General features: G+C 44.8%; 1 protein-coding gene across 3 annotated transcripts in view; it reads left to right on the top strand.

Annotated features, from left to right (window-relative positions):
• Positions 1 to 256: 256 nt before the first annotated feature.
• Positions 257 to 12475, top strand: part of LOC110525302 (multiple C2 and transmembrane domain-containing protein 1) — a 246940-nt gene continuing 234721 nt past the window's right edge. For all 3 annotated transcript variants that reach the window (XM_090237030.1, XM_036979436.2, XM_036979435.2), the window contains exon 1: positions 257 to 1051. In XM_090237030.1, the coding sequence (XP_090093156.1) occupies positions 542 to 1051 (510 nt within the window). In that variant the 5' untranslated portion in view covers positions 257 to 541. The remainder of the gene's footprint in view (positions 1052 to 12475) is intronic.

The raw sequence follows: 12475 nt of genomic DNA, 5'->3' as shown, positions 1-12475 counted from the left end.
GTCTGCCTAGGGAGACGAATCAATGGCATCAATTATGCAATGCAATCAGGACATGTAGATAATTTACACCCACTGACATGGGTTGACCAGGTGGAGGCGCTTCGCAGCTTTTAATATGTTCAGTCTTCATTACATGAAATTGATATTTAAAATACAAAAAAAACGTGTAAATAGTAACAACCAACGCATAGCAAGTTATTAAAAGCCATAGTATGTTTATTTGTTGTCACTTGTCTCCAATGTGGTTGTTCTGTCCAAGCAGCCTGTGTGAACTTCACAATTATTGCACGCGCAACGGCTTCCGCTCCATCATTTTACTGTTTGACAGCTACACACCACGTTTGTCATGACATTCACACTTCAGCTGCACATATTCCGGGAAGACGCGCTCCCGAAGAACAAAACACACACACACCCTTTGTCAATGCGGCTCTTTGCCGCTGGAAATTGATCAGTAGAAGTACTGCTGTAGCCTATCATTAGCCAACGGTGACATTCACTAAGCTGCGCGCTCAGACTGGCAGGTTGCTGCACTAGCACTATGGAGGACAATCCCAAGGATGATAGCGCCACGAAGGGACAGGAATCGATTTCCTACCAACGAAGGATGTGGAAGAATTTCCAAGACAAAACCAAACCGTTTTTGAGCCCCAAATTGGGCTCTGGGCGTCGCAGTCCTGACAGTAAAAAGGAGACCGGGTTATGGATGTTTAAAAGGAAAAAGAAAGAGCTAGACCGTTTCTTTTCGTCCTCACAGCCCAATCTCTGCTGCTCTACCCCGGCGCCTTTCCTGGCTGACCAGTCCCTCGGCGGTACAGCGCCTGGGAGCAGCAGCACCGGGCAACCTCTGCATCAGCTACTGGGGGCCGATAGAGCGTCCACGAGCAAGCCAGAGCTAACGGGACATGACAGCCCGAAACTCATTGTCTCCCATTTAATCCTGTCCCATCAGAAGAGCTCCTCTCTCGGCTCTACATGCTTCGAGAAGCTGGTAGTAGAATCTTCAGTCGTTGGAGAGGAGGAACAGTTGCGCAAAAACGCCAGTGATTCCGTGAGTAGGCTAACATGACTATAAACACCGTGCCACACATCTCCAAAAGCGACCTTCAGGATATTTGTGAAAAAATATTAATTTACATTTTAATAAAATGGAAAAGGCAGTCAAAGTGTCAGTTTATGGATAATCACCATTGTTATTGTGCAATTTGAACTCAGCTTAAACACAATATACATGCTCCAAACATAGGTGGTTATTGTAGGCTAACAGCAGTGGAGCCTCCTCAGAGGAGGAAGGGATCACATCCTACTCAGTGAATTTCATAACTTTTTTCATGTTTCATAATTTGTATAATTTGCAGATAAAACTATACAAAATATATTCACGTCACCAAATAACTGATTTAAAAACACTGTTTCGCAATGAAGGTCTGCAGTAGACTCAACAGCACTCTCTGGGGTAGCACCACGGTGTAGCCGGAGCTGTCCCCCTTTGGGTACACTGACTTCAATTCAAAATCTAGAAGGTTCATGGTTCTCACCCCCTTCCATAGACTTGCACAGTAATATGATGACTTCCGGAGGACGTCCTCCAACCTATCAGAGCTTTTGCAGCATGAACTGACATGTTGTCGACCCAATCAAAGAATCTGAGAATGAATCTAGTACTCAAAGCATAAACTTAAGCTAACTAGTTAGCTAGCTAGTATTGCAGTGCATGAAATGTGGTGAGTAGTTGACTCAAAAAGAGAGACCACTGTACAAGAAATGTTTCTTAAACAGAAGCAAACAGAACAAAACTGGGATAAATCTACCCGAATTTGTCCAATAGAAACACTTGTTTGCAACTGTTGGACTAATAATTACACCCTAGATCAGCTAGATGCAGGCAAGAGTGTGCAAGATGGCATTGAATGTGCCACAGCCTTTCACCATGATCATTCCAATTTGTCTTTTGACCTGTGCCCTGTTATAAACTTTCATTCGTAGACTAGGTTGTAGCAACATCATGATGTGTATGTGAAATTTTTGAGTATCATGTGTATCATGCCTCAACCTATCGCAGTTACATTGTGCTGGGTGAATGGAATCTGAATGACAGTCATCCAATATGCTGTAACAGAATTAAGGCATAGCTTAAGGCTGACAGGAATGCCCACATGCAGGAATGCCCTGAATTGTGGGCCTCAATTTCACCCTTTTCAGAGTTGCGGATTGGGCAGGGGACCTTTGAGCAATGTTTTATTTGAACAGGGCTGGACTAAAGTTGGGGAAAGCTGAACGAGTGACCAATTAAAGCTCACCAAAGCTTCCAACCTCTTCTGGATTGTCTGACAATGGCTGTTGATACTTATCACTACCTAGCTTGCTTGTTAGCACCCACATCAGGGTGAGGCTAGCTGGCTAGGGGACTGCCGGTTGCATAGTGTGATGGCCGAGATCCTTTGAACACGTTAATTCGGATAGCCATGCTAGCGTCGCCCTCATGTCGGTGCTAGCAAGCAGGCTAGGTAGTGCTAGGTATCAACAGCCAATCCAGTAGGTGCAGAAAACTATAGTGAGCTTCGATTGGTCAATTGCAACGCGATATTGTGGAGTATGCGACAAAAGTTCAGCTTTCCCCAACTTAAGTTCTGGTCAAGCTCCCAATGGTCCCCGCCCTCTTCGCTTCCCTTCAATGAAAATTAATGGGGCTCCATTGTTTCATCGCCCCCAATTCGTTCAAAGGATCTCTACCGTAAACGGCCGGTAAGGACAGGTAGACTAAATGCAAGTTTCAGTGACGTGATGCACAACCAGTCAGGTAACTTGCTTTGATGTCAGCGCCATCATGGGAGGCCTATTGTCCACTCTCAATTTTGTGGCTGTGAATGTTAGGCTACTTGTGGCAAAACATGAATTGCCTTTAATTCCCATCTCATTACTACACTTCCACAAAATCTAATGGGGAAACAAAGCTCATCTTGGGAGGGTCCTATGCCTACATTTTATAGGAACTTTTTGAACCCTGCTGTAGACGAGGTCCATTCAGCCAAGAGTAGACTCCCACCTCTCCGCAGTGTTTCTGGCTTTAGCCTCTACAGAGCAGTAGACTTGTTGTATACAACTCAGTCTGACATCCAGGTGCTTGTGTAAGCGATTTGGCACACATACTAACTGAAGTGCACTTTTCCCCTGTGCCAAGGACCTCTTATCCATTTAATCCTTGAGACAGACTGCATTCAGGTGACAGGGTGAAGGGTACTTCAAGAAAAAGGATCTGAATTTACATTTTAGTAATTTAGTAGACACTCTTATCCATAGCGACTTATAGCCATTCTACATCAGCCATTGAGGAAATGCTTCCTTTGGAGCTTCAAAGTTGCAAAGGAATGGAGGGGGTTTTGCCTGGGCACTGTGCCCAGGCCAATTATTTTTGAAATTTATTTTATTTAAAATGTATTTAAATAGGCAGGTCAGTTAAGAACTAATTATTATTTACAATGACAGCTTACCCCGGCCAAACCCAGACGATGCTGGGCCAATTGTGCAACGCCCTATGGGACTCCCAATCACAGCCGGAAGTGATGCAGCCTGGATTCGAACCAGGGACTACAGTGACACCTCTTGTACTGAGATGCAGTGCCTTAATGAGGACACATTGGTGACAAAAAAATGGCCTCCAAGAAAATAAACGATACCATACAGCTGAAAAAATGGATTGATAATTGCTTTCCATAAATGTACATATATTTCATATTCTTATAATCGTAGTGTGGTACTGTCATTAATCACCCATGGACTATTTCATAATAAGACTGTTCCACCCTGACAGAGTTGCATTGAAATGCTTCATGCGATATGATTGTAAACATGACTTTCATTGAAATTAAGCTGCTACAATGAGGCGCTTTCAGAGCAGGGGCAGAGAAAAGAAAATTAAAGAAAGATTTAATTTAAACAGAAAAATTACATAAATTAACACATTTCTTTCGTAGAAATACAGGTGCTGCTGATAATACTGCCATCGTCGTCGAGGCAGAGGACATACAGTGCCTTGCGAAAGTATTCGGCCCCCTTGAACTTTGCGACCTTTTGCCACATTTCAGGCTTCAAACATAAAGATATAAAACTGTATATTTTTGTGAAGAATCAACAACAAGTGGGACACAATCATGAAGTGGAATGACATTTATTGGATATTTCAAACTTTTTTAACAAATCAAAAACTGAAAAATTGGGCGTGCAAAATTATTCAGCCCCCTTAAGTTAATACTTTGTAGCGCCACCTTTTGCTGCGATTACAGCTGTAAGTCGCTTGGGGTATGTCTCTATCAGTTTTGCACATGGAGAGACTGACATTTTTTCCCATTCCTCCTTGCAAAACAGCTCGAGCTCAGTGAGGTTGGATGGAGAGCATTTGTGAACAGCAGTTTTCAGTTCTCTCCACAGATTCTCAATTGGATTCAGGTCTGGACTTTGACTTGGCCATTCTAACACCTGGATATGTTTATTTTTGAACCATTCCATTGTAGATTTTGCTTTATGTTTTGGATCATTATCTTGTTGGAAGACAAATCTCCGTCCCAATCTCAGGTCTTTTGCAGACTCCATCAGGTTCTTCCAGAATGGTCCTGTATTTGGCTCCATCCATCTTCCCATCAATTTTAACCATCTTCCCTGTCCCTGCTGAAGAAAAGCAGGCCCAAACCATGATGCTGCCACCACCATGTTTGACAGTGGGGATGGTGTGTTCAGGGTGATGAGCTGTGTTGCTTTTACGCCAAACATAACGTTTTGCATTGTTGCCAAAAAGTTCAATTTTGGTTTCATCTGACCAGAGCACCTTCTTCCACATGTTTGGTGTGTCTCCCAGGTGGCTTGTGGCAAACTTTAAACAACACTTTTTTATGGATATCTTTAAGAAATGGCTTTCTTCTTGCCACTCTTCCATAAAGGCCAGATTTGTGCAATATACGACTGATTGTTGTCCTATGGACAGAGTCTCCCACCTCAGCTGTAGATCTCTGCAGTTCATCCAGAGTGATCATGGGCCTCTTGGCTGCATCTCTGATCAGTCTTCTCCTTGTATGAGCTGAAAGTTTAGAGGGACGGCCAGGTCTTGGTAGATTTGCAGTGGTCTGATACTCCTTCCATTTCAATATTATCGCTTGCACAGTGCTTCTTGGGATGTTTAAAGCTTGGGAAATATTTTTGTATCCAAATCCGGCTTTAAACTTCTTCACAACAGTATCTCGGACCTGCCTGGTGTGTTCCTTGTTCTTCATGATGCTCTCTGCGCTTTTAACGGACCTCTGAGACTATCACAGTGCAGGTGCATTTATACGGAGACTTGATTACACACAGGTGGATTGTATTTATCATCATTAGTCATTTAGGTCAACATTGGATCAGTCAGAGATCCTCACTGAACTTCTGGAGAGAGTTTGCTGCACTGAAAGTAAAGGGGCTGAATAATTTTGCACGCCCAATTTTTCAGTTTTTGATTTGTTAAAAAAGTTTGAAATATCCAATAAATGTCGTTCCACTTCATGATTGTGTCCCACTTGTTGTTGATTCTTCTCAAAAATATACAGTTTTATATCTTTGTTTGAAGCCTGAAATGTGGCAAAAGGTCACAAAGTTCAAGGGGGCCGAATGCTTTCGCAACGCACTGTATGTGTAGTCCATGTCTGCTTAGATGGCGCTGCAGCAGAAGGCAGCCGTCTTAGGGGCTGATGACAAATTCTGCTATTTTGTGTTTTTTTACACTTATCGTAACTTTTTTTATACATAAGGCGTCATTATCTATGCTCGGACTGGGCCGTATGCTCTGACACGCCTACCCGTGACGTTTTTCCCCTTTTTTCTTGTGACAATTTAAACCCCCCTGGCAAAAAAGTAGGTATCATATTCAAGAGTACCAATACAACATTTCACGATACGTGCATATTTAGTGATATAAAGACGGCCTCACTTCTACATGTGATCAAATGTACAGTTAAAGCTCTTAAAATAGTAACTCGCGACGACAGGCTCTTACCAGCTCCTCACTCGTCATAGTCATCACATCGAAAATCTCTCTCCGTTTAGGTCATGAAGGCAAGTATTTGTTTATTTAGTTGCCATGACACCCATACCTATGAAAGCCAACTAGGATCAAAATGAAGAAATTAGGTTTCCTGCTGGGGGACGGAGATCCGTTGGCGAAATGAGAAAATGTGTTTTTCAGTTGGCAGATTTGGAATCAAATGCAGACATTGCGATGCGATTCAAGATCAATACATGGATTCAAGATCAATAAATGTTGTTGACATATTAAAGCAATATAAATTAAATGCATTACTTTGATCGATGCATTGCAAATTATTTCCATTTGATTTGATTGATTCTGTCTTGTTTAAATGCCATTCATGGTGCATTAGACACATTTTACCTTTAAAGATGACCAGTAGATGACAGTATTTCCCTGATATGAGAAGCTGACACCCCCAGCAGGTCAGTGCAATTCACCATTTTATCCAGGAACACGTTTCAATAATTAAACAGAAAGAAAACTAGAGACCGCTGCAAGTGGCCGAGTTCGATAACCATTTGCGTTTGTGTCCAATGTGTCAAATATTTTATGTAAGAAAATCCAAACAACAGAAAAAATTGGCAGTTGGCACAGTGTCATAGGACACCTTCACCTAAACAATCAGGTAGGTATGCAGTGGGCAGTGAAAATTTTGCTTAAATAGCATCCGAGAATAGCCGACGTTGCATTAATGTCTCTGCCACCATTTCCTATGACCGAAAATAGCTTCTGGACGTCAGTGATCACTAATCTCGATTTGGTTGAAAATGTCAAGGAGTCGGCAGCTCTGGACTTTCTGCGCACTCCAGACCAGGCCCTATTCCCTGGGACTCGAAATAGGAACCAGCGGAAAAAGAGAAGCATGCGAGGCGGCATCCTGACGAGACCACGTCGGCAAGAAAATAGACTGTCATTGTCCTATGTTCTTTTTGTTTTCTGTATTTTACCCCCTTTTTCTCCCAATTTCAATTACGATCTTGTCTCATCGCTGCAATTCCCCAATGGGCTCCGGAGATGCGAAGGTCGAGTCAACCCAGAAGCCATCTGCAACCAATGTGTCAGAGGAAACACCGTTCAACTGATGGCTGAAGTCAGCCTGCGGGTGCCCGGCCCTTCACAAGGAGTCGCTAGAGTGCAATGAAACAAGAAACCCCCCCCCCCCCGGCCAAACCATCCCCTAACCCGGACGACACTGGGCCAATTGTGCGCCGCCCTATGGGACTCCCTGTCACGGCCGGTTGTTTTGTATTCGTATTTATTATGAATCCCCATTGCCAAAGCAGCAGCTACTCTTCCTGGGGTCCAGCAAAATTAAGGCAGTTTATACAATTTAAAAAATATTACAATACATTCACAGATTTCACAACACATTGTGTGCCCTCAGGCCCCTACTCTACCACTACCACATATCTACAGTACTAAATCCATGTGTATGTATAGTGCGTATGTTATCGTGTGTGTTTGTGTCAATGTTTATGCTGCTTCACAGTCCCCGCTGTTCCATAAGGTGTTTTTTTTAATCTATTTTTAAATCTAATTGTACTGGTTTTGTCAGTTACTTGATGTGGAATAGAGTTCCATGTAGTCATGGCTCTATGTAGTACTGTGTGCCTCCCATAGTCTGTTCTGGACTTGGGGACTGTGAAGAGACCTCTTGTGGCATGTCTTGTGGCGTATGCATGGGTGTCCGAGCTGTGTGCCAGTAGTTTAGACAGACAGCTCGGTGCATTCAACATGTCAATAGCTCTCATAAATAAAATATGTGATGAGATAAATCTCTCCTCCACTTTGAGCCAGGAGAGGTTGACATGCATAATATTAATATTAGCTCTCTGTGTACATCCAAGGGCCAGCTGTGTGGCTCTGTTCTGAGCCATTTGCAATTTTCCCAAGTCCTTATTTGTGGCACCTGACCAGACGACTGAACAGTAGTCAAGGTGCGACAAAAATAGGGCCTGTAGGACCTGCCTTGATAGTGTTAAGGCAGAGCATCGCTTTATTATAGACAGACTTCTCCCCATCTTAGCTACTACTGCATCAATATGTTTTGACCATGACAGTTTACAATCTAGGGTTACTCCAAGCAGATTAGTCATCTCAATGTGCTCAATTTCCACATGATTTATTACAAGATTTAATTGAGGTTTAGTGAGTGTTTTGTTCCAAATACAATGCATTTAGTTTTAGAAATATTTAGGGCTAACTTATTCATTGCCACCCACTCTGAAACTAACTGCAGCTCTTTGAGTGTTGCAATCATTTCAGTTGCTAATGTGTATAGTGTTTAGTCATCCGCATACATAGGCACTCTGGCTCTACTCAAAGTCAGTGACATGTCGTTAGTAAAAATTGAAAAAGCAAGGGGCCTAAACAGAGACCCTGGGGAATTCCTGATTCTAACTGGATTATATTTGAGAGGCTTCCATTAAAGAACACCTGCTGTTCTTTTTTAGACAAGTAACTCTTTATCCACATTATGGCAGGGGGTGTAAAGCTATAACACATACATTTTTTCAGCAGCAGACTATGATTGATAATGTCAAAAGCTGCACTGAAGTCTAAGACAGCCCCCACAATCATTTTATCAATTTCTCTCAGCCAATCATCAGTCGTTTGTGTAAGTGCTGTGCTTGATGAGTGTCCTTCCCTATAAGCATGCTGAAATTCTGTTCTCAATTTGTTTACTGTGAAATAGCATTGTATCTGGTCAAACACAATTTTATCCAGAACTTTACTAAGGGTTGGTAACAGGCTGATTGGTTGGCTATTTGAGCCAGTAAAGGGGGCTTTACTATTCTTGGGTAGAGGAATGACTTTAGCTTCCCTCCAAGTGTCAAGTGTCAGTGTGCAGCGGGTAGGACGGAGTCAGGCGCAGGACACAGAACTGAGTAAAAACGTACTTTACGCGAATAAATCACAAACTAATTCCATACAGGAAAATATTCCAGCTCGACACAAAAGAGCGACCACTTAACAAAGAACAAACGCGTACAAAACCATGTGGGAACCAGAGGGTTAAATAGGGAATAAATATTAACGTAATGGAAACCAGGTGTGTACAATCAAGACAAAACAAATGGAAAACTTTGATCAGTGGCAGCTAGAAAGCCGGTGACGTCGACCGCCGAACGCCGCCCAAACAAGGAGAGGCACCAACTTCGGTGGAAGTCGTGACAGTACCCCCCCCTTGATGCGCAGCTCCAGCAGCACGCCGACGACGAGGCGCCCCTCGCCCGACGTCTTGAGTCCATGATGGCTCGCACAGTATACGCCGGGGCCCCCTCGATGTCCATAGGGGGTGGAGGAACCTCCCGCACCTCAGACTGCTGGAGCGGACAAGCCACCACCGGCCTGAGGAGAGACACATGGAACGAGGGGTTAATACGGTAATTAGGAGGGAGTTGTAACCTATAACAAACCTCGTTCAATCTCCTCAGGACTTTAAATGGCCCCACAAACCGCGAACCCAGCTTCCGGCAGGGCAGGCGAAGGGGTAAGTTTCGGGTCGAAAGCCAGACCCGTTCCCCCGGTGCATACACCAGGACCTCACTGCGGTGGCGGTCGGCACTCGCCTTCTGCCGCTTGATGGCCCGTTGTAGACGCACATGAGCAGCGTCCCATGTCGCCTCTGAGTGCCGAAACCATTCATCCACCGCAGGAGCCTCGATCTGGCTCTGATGCCACGGTGCCACGACCGGCTGATAACCCAGCACACACTGAAAAGGGGATAGGTTAGTAGAATGGCGAAGGGAGATTTGGCCCATCTCCACCCAGGGGATAAAAAGCGACCACTCCCCCGGCCGGACCTGGCAATATGACCGCAGAAGCCTACCCACATCCTGGTTGACTCTCTTCACCTGCCCGTTACTCTCGGGGTGAAAACCTGAGGTGAGGCTGACTGAGACCCCCAGGCGTTCCATTAACGCCCTCCAGACGTGAATTGGGGACCCCAATCAGAAACTATATCTTCAGGCACCCCGTAGTGCCGGAATACGTGGGTGAACAGGGCCTCGGCAGTCTATAGAGCCATAGGGAGACCGGGAAAAGGAAGGAGATGGCAGGACTTAGAAAACCGATCCAAAACGACCAGGATCGTGGTATTACTCCATGACGGGGGAAGATTCGTCACAAAATCCACCGAAAGGTGTGACCATGGTCGTTGTGGAACGGGAAGGGGCTGTAATTTCCCTCTGGGCAGGTGTCTAGGTGCCTTGCACTGTGCGCACACCGAGCAGGAGGAAACATAAACCCTCACGTCCTTAGCTAATGTGGGCCACCAGTATTTTCCAGCAAGACAGCGCACTGTCTGACCGATGCCAGGATGACCAGAGGAGGGTGACGCGTGGGCCCAACAGATCAAACGATCGTGGACATCAAACGGAATGTACAGACGCCCAACTGGACACTGTGTGGGAGTGGGCTCTGCACGTGACTCCCGCTCGATGTCCGCATCCACCTCCCATACCACCGGTGCCACCAGGCAAGAAGCTGGAATTATGGGAGTGGGATCCGTGGACCGCTCCTCCGAGTCATACATCCGGGACAGTGCATCTGCCTTCATGTTTTGGGAACCTGGTCTGTAGGATAGAGTGAAAACAAAGCGGGTGAAAAACATGGCCCACCTCGCCTGGCGAGGGTTCAGTCTCCTAGCTGCCCGAATGGGGCGGCAGGGTAGCCTAGTGGTTAGAGCGTTGGACTAGTAACCAGAAGGTTGCAAGATCAAGTTGACAAGTTACAAATCTGTCGTTCTGCCCCCGAACAGGCAGTTAACCCACTGTTCCTAGGCCGTCATTGAAAATAAGAATTTGTTCTTAACTGACTTGCCTAGTTAAATAAAGGTAAAATAAATGTACTCCAGATTTCAGTGGTCAGTCCAAATGAGGAAAGGGTGTTTAGCCCCCTCAAGCCAATGTCTCCACGCCTTCAAAGCCCTGACAACAGCCAACAGCTCCCGGTCCCCCACATCATAGTTTCACCTCTTCGAAAAGGAAGCGAAGGGGGGGAGCCTTAGTGGAGTAGCCGAGCGCTGAGATAGCACAGCCCCTATCCCAGCCCCAGCCTCAGACGCATCCACCTCAACTATAAATGCAAACTTCAGTTGACTAAAAGCCCTGTCCGCCTCAGCTGACCACTGCAGTCACACCGGAGGAGTGGTAATGTGAGCAGCTACCTGACCGAAACCCCTCTGGTAGCAGTTGGCAAACACTAAGAACCGCTGCACCTCCTTTACCGTGGTTGGAGTTGGCCAATTACGCACGGCTGAAATGCGGTCATTCTCCATCTCCACCCCTGACGCAGAAAAGCGGTACCCTAGGAAGGAGACGGACTGTTGGAAGAACAGACATTTCTCAGCCTTGACTTACAGGTCATGCTCCAACAGTCGACCAAGCACCCTGCATACCAGGGACACATGCTCGGCGCGTGTAGCAGAGTATATTAGAATGTCATCTATATACACCACTACACCCTGGCCGTGCAGGTCTCTGAAAATCTCATCTACAAAGGATTGGAAGACTGATGGAGCATTCATTAACTCGTACGACATGACGAGATACTCATAATGCCCAGAAGTGGTGCTAAATGCTGTCTTCCACTCATCCCCCCCTTGATACGCACCAGGTTGTAAGCGCTCCTGAGGTCTAATTTTGTGAAGAAGTGCGCCCCGTGCAATGACTCTGTCATACTGGCTATGAGAGGTAGTGGGTAACTGTATTTTACAGTGATCTGATTTAAACCTCGATAGTCAATACACGGGCGCAAACCTCCATCCTTCTTCTTCTTCAAAAAAAAGAAACACGAGGAGACAAGTGAAATGGAAGGCCGATGACAAACAATAACGCACAAAATAGAGAGGGAAGCCAGAGGGTTAAATAAGGAACATTAATTAATGGGATAGAAACCAGGTGTGTATAATAAAGACAAAACAAAACGAAAATGAAACATGGATCGGTGGTGACTAGAAAGCCGTCGATCGCTGAACGAACGAGGAGAGGGACCAAGTTCGTCCGAAGTCGTGACGTATGGCAAGTCGGATAAGATCAAATTGTATAGTAAACATATAAACAGCAACATTCACACATGACAGATACAAATGCTTACACAGTATATACAAGATAAGTGTCTATTAGAGCCGTACTATACAAGATAAACACATCACACCAAAAAATACTATTTTAAAGCTGCACTGATGCTGGTACAAAACTGTTAATGGCTTTCTTGATTTTAAGAGGTATAACCCTAACGGGAAAAACTGTGAATTTCTTCTAAAACACAAAAAGCAACATGTGATAACATGAAACTACACATGTGAAAACGTGATCACATGTGAAGTGTTCCAAAAACACGTTTTCACATGGTTTCACAAGTGAAACTTCATGTAATGTGATTTTCCACATGTGAAATAATGTGTTTGTTTTTTTGTAA

This window comes from Oncorhynchus mykiss, chromosome 6, assembly GCF_057628025.1.
Source record: "Oncorhynchus mykiss isolate SJ-2025 chromosome 6, ASM5762802v1, whole genome shotgun sequence".
Taxonomy (NCBI): Eukaryota; Metazoa; Chordata; class Actinopteri; order Salmoniformes; family Salmonidae; genus Oncorhynchus; species Oncorhynchus mykiss.
This window is presented reverse-complemented; position numbering and strand designations above follow the sequence as displayed.